The sequence below is a fragment of the Anoplolepis gracilipes genome, chromosome 17 (assembly GCF_047496725.1).
Source record: "Anoplolepis gracilipes chromosome 17, ASM4749672v1, whole genome shotgun sequence".
NCBI classification, from domain to species: Eukaryota; Metazoa; Arthropoda; class Insecta; order Hymenoptera; family Formicidae; genus Anoplolepis; species Anoplolepis gracilipes.
The window spans coordinates 6,336,473-6,361,962 of NC_132986.1; the positions used below are offsets into that span (position 1 = coordinate 6,336,473).

At 32.1% G+C, this 25,490-nt stretch overlaps 2 protein-coding genes across 7 annotated transcripts in view; both read left to right on the forward strand.

Annotated features, from left to right (window-relative positions):
• Positions 1–25,490, forward strand: part of LOC140675177 (uncharacterized) — an 80,029-nt gene that overhangs the window by 748 nt on the left and 53,791 nt on the right. For 4 of the 6 annotated variants that reach the window (XM_072909339.1, XM_072909338.1, XM_072909336.1 and 1 more), the window contains exon 1: positions 20,274–20,726. The exons of 1 other annotated variant lie outside the window; for it this stretch is intronic. The gene's annotated coding sequence lies outside the window, so the exon portion shown is untranslated. Of the gene's footprint in view, positions 1–20,272; positions 20,727–25,490 lie in introns of those variants that run through there. One more of the 6 variants, XM_072909344.1, reaches the window with a different exon arrangement.
• On the forward strand, positions 9,900–11,732 carry LOC140675184 (uncharacterized). Its single transcript, XM_072909352.1, has one exon. The coding sequence runs from the start codon at positions 10,740–10,742 to the stop codon at positions 11,613–11,615; it is 876 nt and encodes a 291-aa protein (XP_072765453.1). The 5' UTR covers positions 9,900–10,739; the 3' UTR covers positions 11,616–11,732.

A 25,490-nucleotide genomic window follows, 5' to 3' on the forward strand; every position in this document is an offset into this window, starting at 1 on the left:
GGATCCCTTCTCCATCTCGTGTTCTCGTCCACTCTCATTTCACTCTCGCCTTCGCTCCGTGACTCTCTTGAGAATTTTTGTCTTGTTTGATTTGTTTTCAAGCTAGTCTTAATACCAGTTGCCGAAGACTTGCGTTAATCTCTAACGAGCGCCTTCTTTCCTGACGATCTCTCTTCTTCCCTACTCTAATTTATCGTGAAAATGGTTTTCCTCTCTGCCATTACCATTATAATTTTTATTCTCGCCATTAACATTCTTATTATCGCTACATTTCCCGTCGTTGCAATCGCTTTGATAATATTTCGCAGAAGATGCTAACGAGTCTCTATCTTTGTTTTGCATCATCATATTTATACTTTGTGATTAATCACAAAAGATTATTGCAACAAGAATAACGCATTATTTTAATATATATATATATATATATATATATATATATATAAGTCAATGTATTTAATTATTAACTTTTGTAAAAATTTATATATATATATATATATATATATATATATATCGAGTTTTATAAAATTTGCTTTTTCTTATCCTGTAATTTCACTGTCCCTTCTTTCCTTCTTTTCTCCCCCCATTCTTTTGGAATGTGCTTCTCGAGGATCCCGGCATATTTCTGGTCGTAGGATCATCCGTAACAGGTTCCCAGCTAGAGTTTCGATCTCCCGTTTCTACTTGCTAGAAATACGAGCGATTTCATACAAGTGCAATTATCGACTTTTAAAAATCGGCACAAGTTTAAATGATAATCACGAAAATCGCGGAAAGTTTGTCCACGAGTAAATGCGAGTTAATTAATAATATATAATCTCAGGAAATTTACAAACTTCCATTTTCCGTATTGATTTACTTAGAAACTATAAATACTATTATCTCTCGTTCACGTGGATGTAATATGATAAAAGTTGCAATTCATCAAAATTAACTTAATCGTAATAAGACGTACATTTTTGTTTTCGAATAATATTAAAAGAAAAATAGAATATTCTTAAGATTAACAGAATGAAAAATGTTTTATACGCAATAATGTTGCTAGATTTATATTTCAATAATAAAATCTTTTGTGTTAAACATTTTAACAAAATGTTGTTAAGAAGCTGTTCAGATTTATTGTTGATCTATTTTCTAATCAAAATATCGTTGCTTTTAATATTTAAATTTCTGTCACGTAAATCATCTAAACCAGTCTAAATTTATTTATCATAATATAAATTTAAATTTTGTTTTAGTGCAAAAGTAAATATCTTATTGTATCAATTTTAGTTGGACATAGTGAATAGAAACAAATCTTTAGATTAAAATCTTTCAATGTGTTTTTGTGCCCCGTATAGAAATTCCATTCAGTACAATGCATAAATCTGACACGACAAGCGGATCCGGGCGATGTAACCGGAGCAGTTTCGACGTGTGGCGACCTTACGCGCGTCGTAACGCACCGTTGTCGTACGTGCTTTGAAAATCGCGCACACACGAATACCGTTGCATTAAGGTCGTTCACTTATATAGCTACCTAGCTACCGGCTACGATGCGGCACAGGAAGAACTGCTGGTGTTTGTGCGCGGCGAATTGCGGAAGAAAATGAATACGTTTGAAAGACGCGTGTCTCTCAACGCGGATCACTTTACAACGCTCCCTTTTTGCGAGCTTGCCATTTCGGCTGAAACTCACGTACGACGATTCCGAAGCGAAAGTTCCGAGAGATTTACTAGGAACAGCCTGAGAAGATTCTGCGGCAATCTTTACGTGACATCTCGATTCCATTGTTGAATGTCACGTTTTGACGCGTACGTGCTCCGAGAAAATATCGTTGCATCAGTTATTTAGTTTATTGTCAAATATAAACATATTGGTGGCGTGAATCATATTCTCTTTATAAAAAAATATCTTATTAAAATCATAAAAAAGTACTCCTCTGAGTATGTTTGATTTTATTATCTGAAATAATAATGCAACGCCGAAAGAAAAAAATAAACATTATTTTGTTATAATCTATATAAAATTATATCTACAAAATATAAACTAATATTACAAATAATACGATTAATTTTAACAAAATCGCTTAAATAATATCGATCTGATTTTTGCAATATCGAATGCCTGTGTTTCTAAAGCTATTACGTATGTAAAACACTATTACAAATAATTCCAAGGTTGTATAATGAAATATCATGGAATTATATTGTGCACAATGTCGCGGAAATTTGACGAAAAGACTGTCATCCTGTTCATTACACATGTTACACAATAAGTTATATAATTCTAATCGAGCGATTTTAAGACCGAGTGTAATCATTCTTCAAATATATGTTTGCCGGTTGAAATGTAGGGTGAAAATGCTAGGAGACGGGATCTTACACGGATAACTTATAAATTAATTCCGCATAGTTTTAATCTTCAGAGAATCACACACAAACAGAGTGAAACGGGCGCTTTCGAGCTATAGCGTTACTCGCGAGAATAATTCACGTCACACCCCAAATACGTGATATCCTCGGGAGACCCAATTAATTGCGCTGGCGGCAGTAAACCAATGCATCTGATAATCTTCATTAGAAAATGCATTACGGAGTGAGATACGCGACACGCGAAGAAGGACAAGACGTGAAACAAAAGTGAAACTAGATTTTCTCTGGCGCCGATTCAATTCGCAGCGTGCGAATTGCTTTACGGTCCATTTGCGTGTCTTTCCTAATTACTCCGAAAGTCCACTCCTTCTCTTGAAAACGGAAGAAAAAATTAAGGATTCCGGACTACTTTCGTTTTACTGACTCCAAGACTGTCAAGTTGAGAAAGTAGAGTCATTATAGCTGAATTCTTTGATGCGAGCGAGAATCTATTAAGCATGATTATTTTGAGAAAATCTTGTGTCTTATCTGTAATATACATAAGAAGTACCTTCTCTATATGCATTATTTTTATGATAGAGACATTTTCCCTCATCGACATTTCAATAAAATAAAAATTATCGTTTTGTAAAATAAAATTAAAAATTCTATCCCTTATGCGAGCGAGAAATCTTTTAAATTATTAGTCTTTTGGAAACAGTCAAGAAAAGTAAAATTTCTAGCCTAGATAAATAGCTTTGCGTTGAAATACAATAATGCGACGTATTACAAACGTAAAAAAGTCATATAACGTAAAAATTAAATAAAGAATTCATGAAAATGCGAGAAAAGAATACTTGAAACAAATTCGCGGATTCTGTAGGAAATTGAGCCTGCGTTGAAAAATTCAAGTTGATGAATATTTCTCAAAACGGTTAAAGTCTTAAATATGTCCAATGATAAACTTGATATTAAATACAAGTTTAATTCCTGGCAAAACTTGTCAAGCGTTTCAAGAACTACGAAGAAAGTTCGCATATCGCGTTCAACGGCAAAGTTTGTAAATTTTAGAGGCCTATTCGCACGCCGAAGTCGTTTACCAAAGAACAATTTGTTTAAAACGGGTAGTGCTATAGCATGGTATTTTTACATAGCCAAGAGTATAATAGCTAATAGCTCCCACGAGAGTGTATTCTATAATTCATGATTATAATTACTTCCGCGTACAGCTTAATACTCATATACTTTCATCATTCATCGCATAAAGTCGACAGTATTTCGCCACGATTTCAGCATCGCAAAGGAAGAGATGATATGACATAATGCGATGCAATAATTAGTGCTTTTAATTGAATTAAAATCGCCCATAAAATACAACAGTTTTTTTTTTAGAAAATTATTTATGTGGTTGAAATATATTTATTATGTGGTTGAAATATATTTTTTTATCATGCTCTTCTTTCTACTTATATATATATCAATCATAAATACTTAGCAATGTATTTTATCAATAATAACGTTAATCATGTAAAGTGTTATGTATCATTACACTGATACATCCAATAACTATTCAAAACAGAAATCATTCGACATATCTCTCTACGAAGAATGCATTTAAGCAAAATATTTTGGTTACAGAAGTAGTTTAGTTACATCATTGTATAAACATTCCTAAGAGATCTTGCACCATACTATACAAGATACGTTACATGTAAGGGGCGATCTAGAAATTCTTTAGCGAAATGCAGAGCGTTGACTATTATAGGGAAATTTCTCACTGATTGGCAATTTTCTTCGCCGTAAGCGATCGAAGCGCACGTGTCGCGACAATCAGAGAAAACGCATAAATGGTTTGGCACCTTCTGGAATCCAGTTGAGTTTTGAATAGGGATAACATCAATAGTCACATTGTATACTTTGACAAAGTTTTTCATGGAATTCAATAGATTCCTTTTTTTTGTGTCACAAAGTGCTACGCGTTTACGAATAACTCGAGAAAATTCACAAATGAGAAAATCAATAAACAGTCGTGATATCTTTTTCTGTTAGAACTTCTGAATATTATAGCGTTCTGTAATAGTATAATAGTAGTTACTTATTTTATTTTGTCTCTAAAAAAAAATACAGAAAAATAAAAAATAATATTAAAATTAAATGTTACGATAATTAATTAAGATATTTATTAAAATTAAAGACTCCGTATAACGTGACAAATTCAAAATTATATATATTTATGTGTATTGTAAATATAATACTAATAATTGTATGGAATTATTATTTTATGATTGTTAGAAGATTCGTTAAAAATTTTATATCCTACAAGAATTAGCGTTTTTTTGATGATACGAAAGTGTTTAATACAAAATTTTTAATTTTTTAATAATGAGGCTCTCTCGATAAAGATCACTGAAGCTTTCGATATACATACCGAATATCGATGTTCTATGATGGCGCGGATAATACTTTCAAAGAAAATTGCATCGAACATACCAGGTCGTGTGCTGTCAGTGGGAAATACATCTATGATCCTTTGGCATTATCGGCAAAACGAAGTACCGGATAACCGTGTTACGAGTCAATCTCTCCGCCAAGAATAAGCAAGTCCCCGGAGGGCTTTGACGGAGACGCCGGGAATAGTTCTTATTCCGGTCGCAGAACATTCGATGAATCCGTTTCGCATTACTTTTAACTTTATTTCACGGAAATGATTTCTGAAAATCGCGAACAATTCACAATTCATTGATCAATAATTCCACGAATTAATAATTGCAATTTATATTTCTCTTATTTTATACGACGCTTTTCGTATTTATGGATTCACATAAAAAATTTTTGCTGCCATTAAAATTGAAATATTTAAACAAAGAAAGTTTTCCGCACAAGTGTTGCAATAAATTCTCTCATTTTCGATGTGCGCTTGCGAACTCTCTTATTTTTTACAGCGTGGGCGTTTATTTCCAACGCATCTCGAAACAAATCTCTTTCCGATATAACTTCGACAGGAAATTATATTTGTGCCAATATCTGAATAACTCTTTGTCATCAGAAAGCGTTCGGTGATGCGAATGTTCATTTGCTCGCATTGTAGTCGACATTCCACGCTATTTATACATGTCTTCTGAATAGGAATAGGAACCGCGTATCTCTTCCGCTCACAATTTTAGATAGCTCGCATGATTAATCGAGCTTCTTCGCAAAGCACCACATGGAAAATGTTGCGTGCGATCTAATCGATCGGAAGATGACAACGTCGAATTTCAACCCATTCATCGGTGATTTATTAAGCCACTCGCGAGTGATAATTATCAGATTGTGTATGTGATCGTGAAATAACTGTTTAAGAAATTGTGCTATTAATTTACATACAAAAGATAAAAAATATAATAGTAGAGAGTTCAATCAAGATAAAGGGTATAGCGGGATAAGTATGGTAAAATTGACCCCGAAGATAATTTAACGTAGTAGCTATCTGAGAGTAACTTATAATGAGTAAATGCGTTATGCAACATTTTAACTTTCCAGATTTCCTCGTTAGGGAGTTACGGAAACACACACATGTTTGGAAAACTAAAATCTTTTATATCTCATGGTCGATTATAGAGTGATTAAGTAAGTAAAAATTATTCATAAAGAGGGATACCTATCAAAGGAATATTATATTTTTTTCAGATATCTATGTAGTATACTAATGTATAAAAAAAATCTTTATTTTCTTTTGTGCATTAGTATATTATACAGACAATGGAAAAAATATATGTAAAGTTCCCTTTATGCATATCTTTTTATTCGGAGGCAATTTTACCATACTATCCCGTTATCTCTGACTATTAAACTTATAAGAAAAATTAGTGATCGTATAAATTGAAAATAACTTTAAATATATATTGTTTGGAGATTTACGTCATTTTTCGATTCATTGCTTTTTCGTGCAAACCTATTAATCTATCTTAAAGAATTTGTTTTGTTTACATTCTTATTCAAAATTACATATAATAATATTTAATACAATTTTTAAATAATCGTCACATATATGTGATGAAATGTAATGTAATATTTAAAATTCATTCACGAGATTATGGTTCCACGCAGAGAATATAATGCAACGGATTATTGAGGAATTCTATAGTATTGAATTTACTAGAGGTACTTTGGAATGTCGTCACGTGCCACGTGATCTTTCGAGAACCTTCAGTACTATCGTGAAATCTTATAATGAGCTTACCAAGCCGGGAAGCCTTATATTCGTCTCACAGCAAAGTAGACGCGAAAAGTGGCAAACCGTTGCTGGCAGTTGTTGCGTGCATCACGTTGCCGGGATTTCACGCTTCGTAAAAAGCCGTAAAAAAGCAAGCTACTTGGAACTGATTCGTAACAGATTCATACAGATTTGATAGATTGTCGACAGAAATCAACATAACGCGGTAAGTTTGCCAATAACAGTTCAGGATACACGTGGTCTCGAAGAGTGTTTTATTTTCACAAAATTTTTATTCTATTTTTATTATAATTTTTAGAAGTTTTATTCTATTTTTATTCTATAATTTTTAGAAATATACATATATATATATTAATTATATCTTTCTATATATTTAGTTACATTTTAAAAACAGATTAAAATTGATAAAAATATCTATTATTAAAGTTAAGATCAGATATAAAATATTCTTTATACTTCAGTAACTTAATAGCGGGATAATATTTAGGACAGACAAACGTGCATTAAGAGATCAATGTTATCTCAAAGTCGATAAAAACAAAATCAAGTAGTATTGTATATTCTCGTCTTCAGACTTATCTTCAATTATAACCAGCTAAATATTTGATGAGGCGAGATATAATATTGATGTGATGTTATACTCCGATATGAAACTCGCAAACTACGGTTTATGTGTGGTGCATGAAAGCAATGTAGAGAGATTAAACTTTCGCAACTACGCGCACAACAGATTGATTCTCCACTTACGGCAGAGGGATGCACCGAGAATGAGGGCTCGTCGGACGTATCACTTTCCATAGAAATGATCGCGCGCGCAGCTCCGGGCTGTCCTTTGCCGATAACTGTCCTGCCGTTGCAATTTCCACGTTCATTGACCGCAAGCTCCATCCTTTGGAACTGCATTACCGCGTTTCATGTCACTTTATTGCGTGCAGATTGCACAGTAAGTGGTCTCGTAGACAGAAATTTAAACTGGCTTTAAGAGAATTTTATTTCGTTCCTGCCGTGTATACCTATATACACCATTATAACGTACTAGCAACGTAGTACATGTACTTCTCATTTACGCGCGTTACATCGATCGTTTTCGATAACAGACGAAGCGTCTGCCGATACCTACAGAAATGGGAATAATGATTAAGCCAACTTTTCTAACTGGGTGTTCGCGACGGACGACTTCGGAAGTGGAGCATTGGACGACATTGTACTGTTACCTCACCAACTAGTGACCAACTTTCCGTTCGTGACGTAATATACTCATGTATCCTCATTTAATTATCGAATGACCAATTATGCAACTATTGGCAACAGTGATCAATGGACCAATGGAAGTCGATTTTGTTTTTTTTTTTTTATTATGTTCTATCGTAATAAAAATTAATATATCTTCTATCGTAAATATTATTTTATCAGAAGTAGAGTAAAACAATTATAATTATTACTCTGATTATCATATATCAAAGGCTGATTATCATAGATAAAATGTTCTTTTTACTAGCTTTAATGCGATGTTTTTAATCATGATTTCATACGATTTCGCCACTCACAGTGAACAAACAACTTTTATCGGCCTTTTACTCTTCGTGACGAAGCATGTGATGTCGGAGCGTTTGTATGAACTGAAACAAATCAGTCTATCGATTCGCTCTGCTTCTACCGACACACCCTTTACAAATCATGAAAGTGTCGATAAGACATGGCACGTTCTCTATCAAACACAATTACAATCAATCGTTGGCCTTAATACGATTTAATTTGAAATGCCGGCCGCCCGTTTTCGTCGAGCAAGCTCGCGAGTCATCGTATTCCTATCATTCGTCGTTGGAGTGTGAACAATAGAATCAAATTTTGGTAACCAGCCAGTCAATCATTGAAAAGTCCAAACTTGGAGAGTATGGGAGAAAGAAGCGGAAAATGGAGTATTATACTATAGGAGATCGTGTTCTAGTGAAGGCTGTTCTTTGCCGATAACAATTCTAATAGTCCTTGCAATTTACTCGCTACGAAATGTGACGAAAACTTTAATCTATCAGGATCAATATTCGTTTTTTATAACTTTGCTATCTTTTCTAAATTTTCGATCGAAGAAGCAGAGAACGAGATAGAACTAAAAAGTTGTTAAACGGCCATAGATTGACATTGAGCAAACACTAGTGAGTTTTAAAACGCGTGCAACCAATGTGAGCAAACATTATGTGAATTGCAAATTTCCTTTTAACTCTTAATCCACTTTGTGTTAAGTAGCTGTATTATTGAATAAAATAATAACGTTTCGTGAAATTAAATTTTAATTTATTTTGTCACATTCTCCAACATGAAATATTATATAAATACATTCAAAAATAATTTTATTTAACATTTTATACATTGATCACTGTTACGACATTTTATCTCGAAATACGAAAAATCGCAAATATTCTTCTTTAATTTCAATTTCGCACATATTAGTCAAAAAGATTGAAAAGAATTGTAAACGTAAGCTCGAAATTTGACCCGTTGATGGTTATCGCACTCACTCTCAAGTGTGCGTATTTCTCCTATGTACAGAAATGCCGTGTGCGGCCGTGTTCACGCACACATGCATTTCGAAGCACGAGCGTATATGTTCTTGTACTCGCTACATCTCATATATATCGACTGCATCCTGAAGCCGATTATCGTAAATTATTACGTAATGAGACAACTTCCCTCAAATTTGCGACCTAAATTATTAATTAATAATCAATATTACACAGTGGTATATAACAATTAACGGAGCATAATGATCAATTTACCCGATTTAGATACACAAAGTCAACATTTTAAACGCAAAAAAGCGGTTTTAATGAAAATTCATATAATATTACAACGTCTTTAACTTTTGATATTTGTGAAAGTGATTTTGCTTCTCGATTTCATATTATTATTATCACTTATTATTTTCGATAAAAACATTACATCTTTAATAAATAAATAAATAAATATATATATATATTAAATATATTAAAAATAATATTAATCAAGTAATTTAGTGTGCAGAGCACCATGTTTCTGTGATATTCAACAATAAAATCGATACTTGCAGATGATCGCTGGATGATAATTATGAGGAAACGTGGAAACAACGAGAACAAAGGTAGTAAGAGTCGTCAAAATGTAAATGTAACGGAGAAATCAGATTCAGGAAACGTGAGCGATGACGATAATCAAGGTTTTGCAAACTGGCTTCGATCCAGCACCGGTATCGAAATAATGAGACTTTTCGTAATTGCGAATTCAATTATGATCTTTGTGACTATGGCTTGGCCGAATATGAAAGAATCCTTCTATATCATCAAAGATTACTTTGTAGGAGAAGAGGATTATTAATCAACGAAAGATAATGAAAAGATATTTTAAAAATAGCGTTATAAATTTAATTATTTTTAAAAATAAGTATATTTTTCTATAAGGCAACAATATTCCAATTATTATCCCGATTATTATATATCTTAAAGTTGATTTTATTTTACTTTATTTTATTGATAAATCTAGAGCATTATCAATGTTTTAAACTTGGCATTGATATTAAAACAGATAAGCTGAATACAACTGAATAAAAACTAGATAACATATAATTATTCAAATTAATAGATTATAATCTTATAGAAATTATGTTGCTTATCTTTGATTAAATTATTTACAATACAAGTGTATTGTATGTATAATATATTTATTTAATCCACATCTCGTAGTAAGTGTATTTTAATATCGGCGAGAGATCTATACTAGGATAGTAAGCGAGAAATAATAGTCAGCTTTTAAAAGATTTAATATTCTTGCAAATACAGACGCCTGTCGGAACTTTTTTTCAGGTGGCATTTGAAAGTCAGATGCACAGATCGTGATATTTGTGTAAGATGAAGCTCGTCTCTCTGTAGTTTTTTTGCTGCAAGTTCTAGAACTTGCAGGAATAAAAACGTCGTAGAACTTTTAGCAAAACAAGCGAATAAAAAACAGTTATTAAATCTCAATTTTAATTATAAATTAAGGTCGAATTTAACGACAGTTTAAGTTTTAGAAAAAATATTAATTCTAATAACATATGTCGCGAATCTTGCCGCGTTAGACGGCAAAATTATAACGCATTTATGTACTTGAAATACACTTTCACTTTAATTCTATATATATTCTATATTGTATCTCGCTAATCAATCACAAGCAGGACTTTACAATGTTAGCATTCGCTGTTCGCGGTATAGTTCTGCTCGGCATATTGGGCTGGTACAGCTCTAGTGTATGGAAAATGATCGATGGTTATTTCAAGGATCAGTTTCGCGATTACTTACAGGACGAATATCGCAAACATCCACGGATGAAAATCAACATCGAAAGTACCAAGATCGATAAGGGACCTATTCCGAGTGCGTTGCCGGCCGAGTCAAATCTAAAATACGGCATCGCGGAAACCTATGGTCCTGACACGACTTGTCCGGTCGACTCTATAGATGCTTGTCAGGAAGCAATCGGAACTTTAAGCGAAAAGTCGGCAGAATCGGTGGCAGGTGCCGGCGAAAACGCGGTCAAAACCGTCGACGTCAGTCCCACTGATAAAAATACATTCCCGAAGAACGCATTTCCAGGTCGATTAGAGCTACAAAGTAGGAAATCATTGAGCGGCAGCGAAGCGGATGACGAAGAGCGGCAACCGAGTGCCGTCAATCAGAACGATCGTGAGAATGAGGCGATCAAGGAATCTCCCGCGTCGTCCTCGCGTCGTCTCAATAAGAGAAGATTATCGAAAGCCTCGAAGAAGGAAATCTTGAAAGAAATATCGCGGGAAAAGTCGAAGAAACGAAGAGTGAATACAATTATTCTGACGGATGCCGATTTCACTGGCGCGAGGATCAGAAGTGACGTAGACGACGATTTCTCAGAGTTCGAAGAAGAGGAGAGTCAGAGAGTCCGCGAGAAAGGGATTCTCGTATCGGAGTTGCCGTTCAAACCTAAAGCGGACATTGGCAACTTGGATTGGGTTACTGCAGAAGAGTTTTGTCCTCTGACCTTGGAGGACGAGGCTTCCTGCGGAGAAATCACCACGTGGCCGTGACTACGCTTGATGTACATCGTTGCGTCGTGGAATTGAAAGTGTTAGATCGCACGAGAAAAGTTATGCGTTAACAGCGGGGTCTCGAAAGGCTTACAGACATGCTGAGAGAGAGAAAGAGAGAGAGAGAGAGAGAGAGAGAGAGAGAGAGAGAGAGAGAGAGAGAGAGAGAGAGAGAGAGAGAGAAAGAAATAGTAGTATTAGAATAAATCTGTTCAATCAGTTTTTTGCAGTTCTATTAAAGACACTGATGATAGATGTATTATGAAGATATTTTAAATTTTTATATTTTTATTGATATATTGCAACTCTTTTGAGTTCAATTAGTAAAATTAAATAATGATATATATACAAGATATATAAAATCATATTTTTAATAAACTAATAGCAATATATCGTATAGCAACATAATTTCTATTTAATAAATTAATTAGACTAGATTTTAATTAAATACAACTTTAATTTGTATTTAATATGTTATCTTTTTAAATCATATATAAATACACGTTCATCTTTAACTTGAATTTAACTTTTTCATTGTTTCTTGTTTATGCGTGTAATAAATTTTCTTTGGTATTTTTGTTACTGTAAATTCAATATTTTATTAAGAAATTATGACACTAATCGAGGATATGTTTTCGCTGCCTAAGGATATTTCAAATCTAGGACAGATATAGTAGTAATTACGTGAATCAAATAGGGTCACTAATCAGACATCGCTGTTCTTTGACCTTGGGGGAAAAGATTCTACTTTGAAGAGAAACTATCGAGTAGCCGTGAGAAGTTAGAGAAATCACGATGTACGATGTGATATTGACTTTCAAATCGGGAAAATCGTAAAATCACGCAATTCATCTACAGTTATCTCATCATAATGTGCACTGAACGATGAAATAAAAAATTGATATGTAAATGTTATTATAAACAGAATTGTCACGTTACATAAAGATGACAAACATATCAGGTATCATGTTAATCGCTAAATGACACACGTAGAAATATAATCTCAAGGAAAATATAAGATCGAGGTAGTTTATACATATTCTTAACATTATCGTATTTCGCTTATTAGATAATGAGACTAACGAGATACTATTAATAAAGCAATCATATTCTAAACTTTTATTCATTGTGCGTTATAATGAAACCCTGTAATTAATAAGCGGAAGACGTATATAATTACATATGCATTTTCCGAAGGGCAAAGGAAATTATATATTGTTTCAAGTAAAGGAGGAACATTTATTTTTCTCGTAATATATTAAAAAAAAAATGTGTGCGCTGCGTTATATTTCTTCGTATTCGACTGAATTCGGTTTGGATTGCTGTCATTGAAGTTAATGATTTATCAACGGATATACGCCAACGGTTCATGCAAATCAACTGTTCCGTTAGTGCAGTTAGACGCAAATGTAAACACATTAAGAAAATTCTTTCATTATTATTAAATTGTAAAAACAGTTTTTCAAGATTGTTCTGAATATCTTTTATCTTTTAAATTTATATATTTGTATCATTCTTAAACATGTTTTTTTGTTCCTTCAATGTTATTTCAAAAAATTTTACATAAATTTATATGTATATATAGGTATATAAAAGAAAAACTTATTGAACGTTTTAACTTTTTTTGTGGAAAAATAATATTTGTAGAATAAAATGACACAATATTAATGGTAATTCGATAATTTGTAAACTCTGATACATATAAAAGATTATATATAATTTAAAATATAATTTTGTTTTAGCGACAAAATATAAAACTGAATATATTGAGAAAAAAAACAATTATAATGGTGAAAAAATGAATTACAATATTCCGACAGGTTCCGAGATTTTTGTTTTTTTGACATAATATAATAATGTCGCGTATCGGTCTATATATTCGCATACACGTTGAAATACTCAGTGCCAATATTTTTTGTTACCTCAGAGAGTCTTGTCACTTGACTGTATAAATCGAAACAATTTACATTCGCCAAGCGCACACAGATATCAATTGCATTTTAAAGCAGTGACGTAAACATGTGTAAAGAATACTAACCGCGCTATTGAATTATAAATAACAACCATACGGTTACCGTAACGTCAATTTCATTTGCCCTTCAAAATAACAAAACATCTTTAAATCATTATTATATGAAATAATTAATATATATTACTAATAGTAATTTAAATTAAATTAGTTATAATGTGTGTAATGATAAAATTAGTTTATATAAACCAATTATAATTGCATAACACCGATAAGTACAAGTATGTTGAAATAGAAACAGCTTAATTGCGAAAAGAAAACAATGCTGCTGAATATTTAATTATCCACAATATTCAAAACATCTAATGATGATATTCGCCTCGGGTTTCGTCTGAGAATATATAATACTGTATTACGTCATTGAATCATGTGGTGTAAAAACAACGATTATATGCCAACCTGTTATTCCATCTCCAGTTTCACGTAGTTAAACATATGACAGAAGTAATATGACACAAAAAGGGAATTCCAAATATAAGATTTGTACAATTAAAATAGCAATTAACTAAATACATAATATAAATCTTTCGTAAGTCAGATTTCTCCAGAATATAATCAAAATCATGTGTTTTATTTATCGTATAATCTTCGAATATTTAGATTAGATTTCACTTCATTTACGTGACGAAAGATGCATTCCAATCCACGATGTATGTATGTATGTATGTATAGGTCGATGATCGAAGTACCATGCGCGCGGAATGTATGCTTGCCGCACTCTCGGCAGATTTTTTATTCGAGCATGTGTCGCGGACAGAAGAACGCGACGAGTAATGCGCGTAATAATGCAATCGTGTTTCGCAATTTCAGCACTCGTGATTAAAGAATCACGACCGTTCACGTATGGCGTTGCGATCTTTTTCGCGACGGAAGCGTCGCGAAAGCAGTGGCTGTCTATTTTTAATCCGGTTACCGGATATCCTTCTACAGAGAATACCGCAAAAAAAAATGTCTTTCTGCATGCCGTAACGACGCAACATTTCCTCGCATACACTGTAAGCACGGAGGGGAGAAATAACGTTAAATAAGAACGCTCGTAGAATGCAGGTAATTTCCTACGTAATTGAGAAGATACACCGGCAATGGCCTCGTTACGGTAGCCGTCGATTTCTGTAATGACTTCCAGCGCTCTGATTTGACGCTATGTTTTTTTTATCTGTTTTTCTCATGCAAGAATAATAATGTCAGACCGACACTCGCAAACATCTCTATTTATTTCCGGGGATTGCTAGAAAGCAATTAAGGAAGGTTAAATTTTATTAATCGCCTGACTTAGGCGTACATGATGTATAAGTTACATTTGCCTCGAGGATAATGATTTTATCGCTCTCATAATATCAGAAATCTCCCATCTCTAAACACGTATTGATATATGTAAAGTATATGTAAGTAGCTACTCTCTTATAATGCTTTTCGTATTGCTTTCATACAAAAAAGAATTCGAGAAGTCTTATATAAATATATACAAATACATGCTTACTGCGTTAATGATACCATCATTGGCACAACACTGAATGAAATCAAGAATAATAAAGATGAAGAAGAACCTGAAAGCGCGCAATTAAGACGAAATCGAGTGGCAGCAAGGAAGGTTCTACGACAAGTTTATAGCAGTTTTCATTATAATCTTAAAAGCGTTGTTTCCCTTCCTATTCACCCAGGGCATAGTCGGCAGCTTCGTTAGAATTCCTCGTAATTACATTTCATCATCGACGCAAACTTCATCGCTGCTTCCTTAAAGATCCTTACGTCAATGTAAGTGTTTAAACACTTTCACGACAGTCGCGAGTCTTGATAGACATTAAAGAGAGTAGAGTAATAAGGTTTGACAAATTGTTGAATAAAACGAAACCTTCCTTATACACAATTAATAAAAAAGAAATCAGCAATCAGATATTACGCTATTTATAGTAACGTTTTTATCAATCATCGCAATCTGCTTCACAAAAGCACAGCATACAAATAATATAAATAATACCAATGAAATATATTAAAGCACTTATTATTCTACCAAATTAGATCTAGATTAACATTTAAAGAAGATTAAAACTTTAAAAAGTGCTAAACTGTAATTGTTAAACTGTATTTCAACAGACGTTCTGTTAATCAATAAAATTAAGATATACTTATAAAAATTTATGAGACAATTAAATTATGTATAGATTGTTTTGTTAAAAGTTTATTATGAAGTTAAAGCCCATTTTAAGCTTGCTGATCAGCAACTTCCGACGTGACGGTACAGAAAATTTATCGCGTGGAGAAGCCGCACTTTATCTTCGTCGACTAATGTAATTAATCGATCGAGCGAAAGTTGATCTCTAAAAAAAGAGAATATTACTGATGCAGATAATTTACTTGACAGTTTATATCGTAAAGTTTTATGTGAAAATACGCAATAATCTATCTTTCACTCTCTCGATCTACATGTATATACGCATACACACATATGCACATATCTTTGAGACTTTAATTTGAATTCGAGTTCATTAATTTCTATATCACTATTCTGCAAACGTAAACTAAAACTAATAATTAAAAAATTGTTGACAATTATCTACAAATTCTTTCATTTTTCATATTGATTTAAATTTCGCGTAACAAATAAATGCAATAGATGAGAAAATCACTCTTCTGCTTTTCATTCGAGAGATTATAATTCTATAATCAATTTTTAGATGTAATTATCAGATAAAAATGATTATTAAATTATTTTTAATTGCAACACGAAAAATTAGATTTCGTTTCGCGAGATTATTTTTCGTATCATTGGAACAGATACAAAAACCATCCGAAAAAAAATCGTGATGACGCATTAATGAGATGATCTAGCGGAATGTTAAAGATAGCCTTTCCATATACGATTTTTTTATCTAGTTCTTAATTTGCTTACTGATTCGTCAGCAAAAAAAGAACACGAATTTTACGATCGTACAGTTCATTTTTAAGATGAATATTTCCCTATGAATGTAATGTGATTTTATCGATACTAAAAAGATTGTGTGTGATCTTAAGTTTTTAAAAAGTAAGAAGAGTATTATAAAAAAAATTTCTATATAAAAAAGTTCATTGATATGTACAATATTTTCAAAATCAAATATATTGTTTCGCGTAATACTTATCTGTTCAAATATCTTTTAAAATCGTGGAACTTTAAATTCCACTATCCTGTATACGTTTATAATTAGTGCATTAAGGATAATAATATTTGTTACTCTGAGTAATTTTGCTGTGTCTGGATCATTTGTAAGCGCCGAAAAATATCTATGTCGCGACCTGACGCCATAAAAATAACATTTGCAAGATTTGCATTTACCATGCCTGGTGATACTCACGTACGGATACGTGATCCGAGTGATAAATTATCTAAATTTTCGTTACGCAATGTTAGTCACGCCTTGTTCTTTCACGGATTATTTTTATATGTCGATCTACGAAAATAGCGATATTAATCCTAATAAAAGAAATAATAAATGTAATTTGAATAGAATTTAATATATTCCGGTGATTTATAAAGTGAATACTTTCTAATCGTTTCTTGTGTGAATTTTTAAATGATTTGTGTTTATATAATTTTTTGATGTGAGTAAATTGACAGCAGTTCATCTTCAATTTGTCACAGTTAAGTTCACCAAAAATACACCAAGGAAACGTTACGTACGGTATATCAAATATGCATAATAAAATAGAATCAATAAAATATGTGCATATATAATGTAATGTATACTTGTATTACTCAAACACGAAAAAAATTTGAAAAATCGATTTACATTAATTCTTATTATATTTTAAAATGCATTACGAGATATTTAATCCCGATCCAATAATCTTGTTTTAATGAATTTAATCTAAATAATCTTGATCTTGTAGACATTGATAGCGAAGAGCGCAAAAATTGCGAACCAGATAATGTGATCAGACGTGATATTTCGGTAAGATTTAATCGGATTTTAAGTTATGTCAGTTTATTTTAGAATACTGTTTGCAAGATGAGCGTGTCTTATCTGTGCACAGTTTCTTTGTCTTTCATTATCAAATAAATTTATAACTTATTCAATTGAATCGTAACGTATTGAATATTACTTATCAAGCTATTGTAAACAAATTATACTGTAATACGCGATTCAAGATTCAACGCAAACTGTTAATCAATCAAGTAGTTCAGACAGCTGGCTAGCATATTCTGTTTGCAGCCAAACCGATACCCCGCCAATACGTCACGATCCGCTTAAAGCACACGTTCAATTATTCATGAAATTGTCAGCGGACGTCACGCCTTGTACGTCCCGAGACGTCATATACCATTCGAAAATCATACTCGAATTTGATTGAGAACCAATTGATGTGTACGAAAACTATTGAAATTAACTTTAATATAAGGAGCTTTTTTCGCGCAAATGCAAATTACAATTCAATCTAAAATTTTTTGCAATTATATGTAACTTTCTGCAAAATCTACTAATTTCACATTGGAAAAAGTTTATTTGTCCAAACAATATTTAATATAAATTAATAATTAAATACGCACATATTAATGGCTGCATATTTAAAACTTGGAAAATAATGTTGATTTCACTGTCAATTTAATTTACATCAAATTTGATATTCATATATCTTTATCTTATCGTAAACTTTTCCACACAGATCAGTGTTCTATTCTTTCATGATGAGCGAAATAATTCGATGTTATAAGTAATTATTGACAGACAATTTTTTTTCACACGTCCTCCCCGCTGATCTCCTTCGCATTGGTTACGAGCTCGTAGGTATTTCACGCGCGCGCGAACGCGACTAATTACGAACGCATTATTACCATCACCGCCCTACGGAGAGTAATTAATTAAACGCCCTCGACAGACGACCAGTCGTAAGAATTCTACGACTGCTGCGAAACTGCTGTTAATAAATCTAGGCTAATTAGTTGAAGGAGACCTGAAGGCGAGTTACGTGCACCAACGTATTTTATGCATTGTTCGAGCCAAGTTTACAAAGTACGACATCGACCTTGCAGTGATGTCGACACTCTTGGTCTGGCACCTGCTAACTATCGATTAACATATTTTTCATACAAAAAATATACCTATACTTCCATTTTTTCATAATCTCTACCTTGTGCCTGTGCATGTCTTTGATGTAGGCACCAGTTATGAAAATAATCGGAAACTTAATATCAAGCATGACATTAAAGTTTCTCTGTTAATTAAAAAAAACCAGCATTACTTAAAAAATATATACAACTTTTTGCTATCTTTATAATAAATACGTATAAATATAGTAAATAAAATATATTAAAAATAATAAAGAAATAAAGAAAACTGCAAACTGCAAAAAAAAACGCGTTTGATGATTCAGTCATTATTTCGTACTAATTTACAAATACAAAATATTTTACTGGACAATTTAAATATGTATTAACGCTAGAAAAAACTCAATATCCAACTCATGTCCAAGCAAATTTGTCTGATTCTCGAATCCAGAATTACAAACAAATTAGCATTTTGAGTTAATTGTAATTGCTGTATAACGCGTTCTTTTCTTCTTCCTCATAATACCGTGAATCGTTCTAGAAATCCTCATCTAAGCAATTAAGCTTATAGAACTAGATCAAGGTTTAATTTGTTGATGTATTGTGAACAAGAAATGCATATTTACGTTGCGCTGCGAAAATTAAAGAGCCAAGGACAAAGATATACACACGCAAAGTTATGACTTTGTTGAAAATAAAAATAAATCTGTTTTCTGTAAATATTTAAACTGACAACAAGATATAATTTATGCGAAAATGTGTGTACGTTTGTGTGTGTGTGTGTATGTGTATTTTGCAATTTTCTTGCACGTTCAAATAACTATCCACAAATGTCGCGACTTTAAAACGCCATCAGCATCGTTTTGTTTGTCCCATGCATTTCACACATGTTGAAGATAAAAATGTTTAAATGTTATCTCAAAATCCTTAAATCATAAATAATATCTAGATTATATGTTGACATACATCTATACTTTTATAAATTAATTATTTGCAAATTTTATCTAATAATTTATTAACAATGTTAAAAAATTACTTAATATTATAAATTTCATGTATCTTCTAATTATCCAATAAATTCTAATAAAATAATAAAAAATATTATTTAGTCCAGCTTTCATAGCTAAAAGTTGATTAAATAAATTGGAATCATATTGTACCCTTGTTCTAGGATCGTTTGTCATTTTAAAAGTGATGATTTAATCAAATTTATAGCAGCACTATAACCGAGCTTGAAATGTCAGAAGGTTGATATATTTAATTAATTCTTTTAAGTAGCAATATCGTCGTTTAACTTTGTTAATGATGACTCTAGCGGCCGTAACGATCGATAATTAATCGCATTCAACCTTATACATCTGCGCGAGTGTTTCACCAGAGAGAGAAAAATCGCGATCGCGATCGATCGTCCACGTGGTTCGATTCTCGCTACCATGCGCTCGCCGAACGACTTGCCAAACGCTAAGGGATGATCAGAAACGGGCGGGGGCGCAACAGTTGCGTGGGTGGATGCGCGTCTGATAGAGGAGTGAAGCGGGGGATGTAGCGGGGACCGGAAGAGGGATGAAAGGCACACGTAGAAGGGGATTGGAACCCGGCACCCGATGTGACGTGCCTCAGTATTCATCTAGCATTCACGTCGTAAGCAGCCCTACTAGACGTCAAATCGTGCGAGCGGAATCGTGTCTATCGATCATAAACGTGTAAAAATCGGTCGAAGATCGCGATCGGCTGCCGCGTTTATGAGATCTTTGCTTAAATCCCGGTTCGGTTTTTGCGAGACTTTCGTCTTGCTCTTTTCGTTGCGTTACTTTAAATTTTCTGTTCGCACTAAGAAAAGAAAACAACATTCGTCAAAGTGCAGTCAATGGTGATCGGTGATAATATAAAAAATGCAGAGAATTAGCTTTGAATTAGTGCGTCGAGATAAACTGTGCGAACGTAACAATCACAATTTTGCATAGGAATCTTTAATACATAATATTGCGCGACGATACCACGTGGAGCTTCGTCCGTGATCTTCACATTTGTTACTTGAGTCTTCGAATAGAATTAAATTGTATGTAATGACAGAAACTTTCGATTTCATTCCGCGTTAATCAAATGTATAGCATCAATTTTTAAAAAAATATCAGATAAAATTGAAATAATTTTTACATAATAATTATATGATTACATAATTTATGCAATTATATTTCACGTGAAGCCTACAATTTATCTTTCATCTTTAAAGAGCAGACTGACACAAAAGCAACGCATCGAGTTTACTCAAAATTTGTAGAAATATTATATGAGACATTTTCTTTATATACATTCTTTTATTTATTTTTCATATATGACATTTATTTTTTTTTAAATTTCGTTTTTCGGTAACTTGGATGATTTTTCTATTTATAGAACAATATAAAATATTAATTTTCTCGATCTTATATGTCAAATTATATTGTTCTTAGCTTCGACTACAAATCGCGCAATGTTTTCCAGTTCAAAGTTCAGAATCGTTACGCGAGTGAGCAGCATTCTTAATCGGAAAGACCAAACGATGCGCGGGCACGATAAAAACCAGAAAAACATCGTACGGATCCGCACAATATTTCTGTAATATCACGCAGCTGACGGTACTCCTACGCAACATTTGTGCAATAGAATGTAGATTGCGGAAATCGTGGATATCAGCGTGGGGAACGCACGTGTGAAACTCGCGAATAATCTGCGGAAAAAACTGCGAAAATATGACATTAACAAAGAATCTAAACTAGCGGTGGTGCGGCTGTCACACGTGCCGAAATTTATAAGTTTTTCATGAGATAAAAACCCGATTTTCTTTGAAAAAAAATTATCTCATAAAAACCTTTATAAGTTAGAATGTCCAAATGTGCAAATAGATAACACATTCTCGATAAATTGATATTAATAAACGAAATAGCAAAATCATAGTTCATAATAGAATAATGAATAAAAATTGGGAGCATTATGCAATTGGGAAGCACGTGATAACATGCCGATGTTTGTTTATCGGAACAACTTCCCCCATTGTTCCTTAACAAACTTTAATTACTTTCATGTAAACGCATATATGTTCTTTTAAAGAGGCTGTTTGATCAATATTACTTTCAGGAGTACAAATACTGTCAATATTTCATCTCGTAGTTCTCTTTAAAAGTTTCTCTTACAATAAGTGTCAATCAAAATCACTGTCATTATTTTAAATCGCGATTTATTTTGAACTTAGTGAACACATGAAAATCTATATTGATTGCGATTAATAATATTATAATTTTTGTATTTTACTATAAATTGGCAATATTCATATCAATTATAACAGTAACGTTATAAAAGTTATATTTATTATCATTAACTAAACTTATTAACATAATCTCAATATAACTCATGTACAATTTAAAATATATATTCAAAGATTGAAATTTTTGAAATAACGCACGCTTCAGTACAAAATTTAATTTTAACAATTCATTGGCTAAAAATATTCGTATTTTGCCGAACGGTACAGTTTTAATTTAAATGTTGCTGAATATGCGCTACCATTTTACGAAATGAAAAGACTAATTAATTAATTAAAACAAGCAATTGCACTTTTGTATGTATAGGGCAAAGAAAAATTGAATTAAAAGTTTTAATATAGCAAACAAGCTGAGTTTTGCGAAAACATACTTGGGATTCACGTAGAGAGCGGTTTTTCCACGATACATTACGTGACATTTTCTCAGAACGCATATAAAATTTACAGACAGATTCTCGGAATAGATATTAATAACTTTTGAAAATGTAAAAAGCTTCTATTTAGTCATTAAAAAAACAGAATATTAATACTATTGCATAATTTACATATTTTGCATAACAAGCATGAGTGAAACAAATGTCTGTTAAATACGGACGAAAAAAAAAAGGGAACGGAAAATAATTCTGTCTCTCCTCACGCCAATTCTATGCTTAATGAGAAAATAAAGAAAGTAACAAAATTATTCCATCATAAATTTAACTTTTCTCTGGTGCTAAATCCACGTGAATCAAAGTGTTCTTAATTAGAACTTGTTCCGAGAAGAGCATCTCTCGTCCCTTTCGTGCATAAAATTTTAAGGAGATCCTAGTGAAAGGAGCCTCTATGATATCGCTATTGCACCTTGACAATAAACAAGAAAAACGGGAAACGTCATATGCGTTCGCCAGCTGTTGCGTGTTTTCAAGCTCAAATACATGACATGCGTGTTTTACGAGTCTACAGCGCGACATGTGCTTCGTTGCACAGTATTTCAATAAACGGAGCGTCACTATACGAAAGAATGGATTACATTGTAATATCTGGGAATCGTAGGTCTTCATTCGCCACGTTAATCTCTTTTTCACTCTAGTGAAAGTTTTCACTTTAGTTTTCTTATTTATATAAATACAAGAGAAAAACGATATATTTAACACTATGAATATTTGTTGTGCGTGAAAAAACATATACCTTTTAAAATTTTTCATTGTCAAATTAAAAATACTTTTATTACTCCAGATGTTTCATTATTTCAGAGAATTTTTCAAGAAAAAAATATCTCTGAAATTTTTATTATTATTCTTTAATTTTCTAAAACATTAATATGATCGCACCTTAATTTAACTAGGAGAAATATTTTTTACGAAGACTTATTGCATTATTGTAGAAAACCACATCAAAGATATACAATAAATATGTGTATAAAAAATAGAAGCGTAGATATATAATTCTGAGAATATCTGTGAAAAAACATATATCCTTTAAAAATTTTTTATTATCAAATTACAAATATTTTCATTACTCCAGATGTTTCATTGTTTCAGAGAATTTAAAAAAAAAAGTTTCTTTTTCTGAAATTTCTATTATTATTTTTTAATTTTCGAAAGCATTAATATCGTACGTTAATTTAAGTAGGAAAAATATTTTTTACGCAAACTGATTGCATTATTGTAGAAAACCACATCAAAGATATATAGTACATATGTATATAAATAGATACATATAAATTTTGTTGTAATTTAAATTTTATCGCAATTTCTTGTTGTAATCAATTCATAAGAAAAATATAACATTCTGTTAGAAATGACAGATTAATTAGATTATTAATACATTGCATGCGTAAAATACCATGGACAGTTATGTTTATTCGAGTGCAAAAATAATAAGACTTTTTTATCACTTTTCATATTAATATTTTACATTAAAAATATTTATTCAAAAGTCGAACATATTTAACGTATGTAAATGAATTTTAATGAAAGGAGAAAGTTATTTGCAAAAATATAAGTATACAACTTTACAACGCTGATTTAAAAATCCAAGAAAATAGCATTTCATTTCTATCGCAATTTAATTAATGTACCGAGAAAACTGGATTAATTTTCATGGTAATAACGACCTTAAATACGTCTTTTGCAGCTGCACAAATGACTTCACGCAAATTCGACGTGATACCCGGGCAGTCATTACTTTTACGATAAGAATATATTTCAGATCAAAAGAACTGATAGAATTTACGCTAATTTAAAGACCAGGTAGGACATAGATTGCGCGGTAAATGATGTGTGAAGAGAGTAGATAGAAAACGTAATATACGGCATTTGGGTTTTGCGATCAACGCAGAATACGCGAAAATAGGAATAGCGGTGACCAAGGATACTCGATGAAAGGATCTTCCTCGGAGTTTTTCCCGGTATTTTTGTTACTATTTTCGAGGGAATTCGCTGGTAAGGGGATGTATCGAACAGAAGAAGAGACGAAGGAAAAGTCTGGGATGGTTTATGCTGCTACTACCCTGCCGAGTAGAGCTGCGACAGATATAGACCGCGAGATAAACGACGTATTACCGGTATAAAGTAACATCCTCGACGTTGCGGTGACAGCTACACACCTGTCAGTGTGATGTACCATTGCATTCGTATCTTTCCCATAGCCTCTTTTCTTGATCCAATTCAACGAATCTATGAAGCACGTGCATATAACATGGGTTAGTGTTGCACATGAAATATAGCGAGAAGAATAATATAGAGATGCAAAAACTTTGAAAGAAAAGAAAGCGAAGAATATTTCGAAAAGAAATATAAAGAATGTTAAACAGTGGGAAATTATTAATAAATTTTTCGCGAAATTACATTATTATATACATAATAAATTTAATAATAATTTAAATGTATAGTATTTAAAAAAAAGATAAAAACTCCTCTCTTTTAATAAATTAATATAATAAATAAAATAACATAAAATATAAATCTCTCTGCATATATAGAATATATTATAAAAATACATATATTTTCATATATATGTATATTTATATATATATATATATATATATATATATATATATATATAATATAAAATATAAATCTATCTTTCATTATGAGCGCACGAATTAACTATGAAAATGATATTTTTTTATTGTCAATCAATTGTTTGAAAAATTCTCGCAGCAAATATCTCATTAATTGCAATCGAATAAATATGATATCGAATATGCAAAAGTAAATTTTTCCCTTGAATTTCAAATACAAGCTTTTGCCATTTATCTACAGTGATGTAGCAATCTGTTAAGTATGTTAAATTCATGTAGCACTTTGTCCAATCATATTGCATTACAGTGCAACTATTGAATTCGATATCATAGATTTCACAGATGTGAATCTCCATCAGCCTAATTAGATAATGATGCGCGTCACGTGCGAAAAGGTGTGCGTTTGTACGATAATATCGATTTGATTTCGTCGTACTAAATACCGTAAAATTTCGATATAATTCAATAGCCTTTTCTTTCGTAACTTTAACACGTCTAAATTTAAAATTTTGTTTTAG

Coding starts and splice junctions, on each gene's coding strand:
- LOC140675184 (XM_072909352.1), top strand. CDS start 10,740: ATGTTAGCATTCGCTGTTCGCGGTATAGTTCTGCTCGGCATATTGGGC.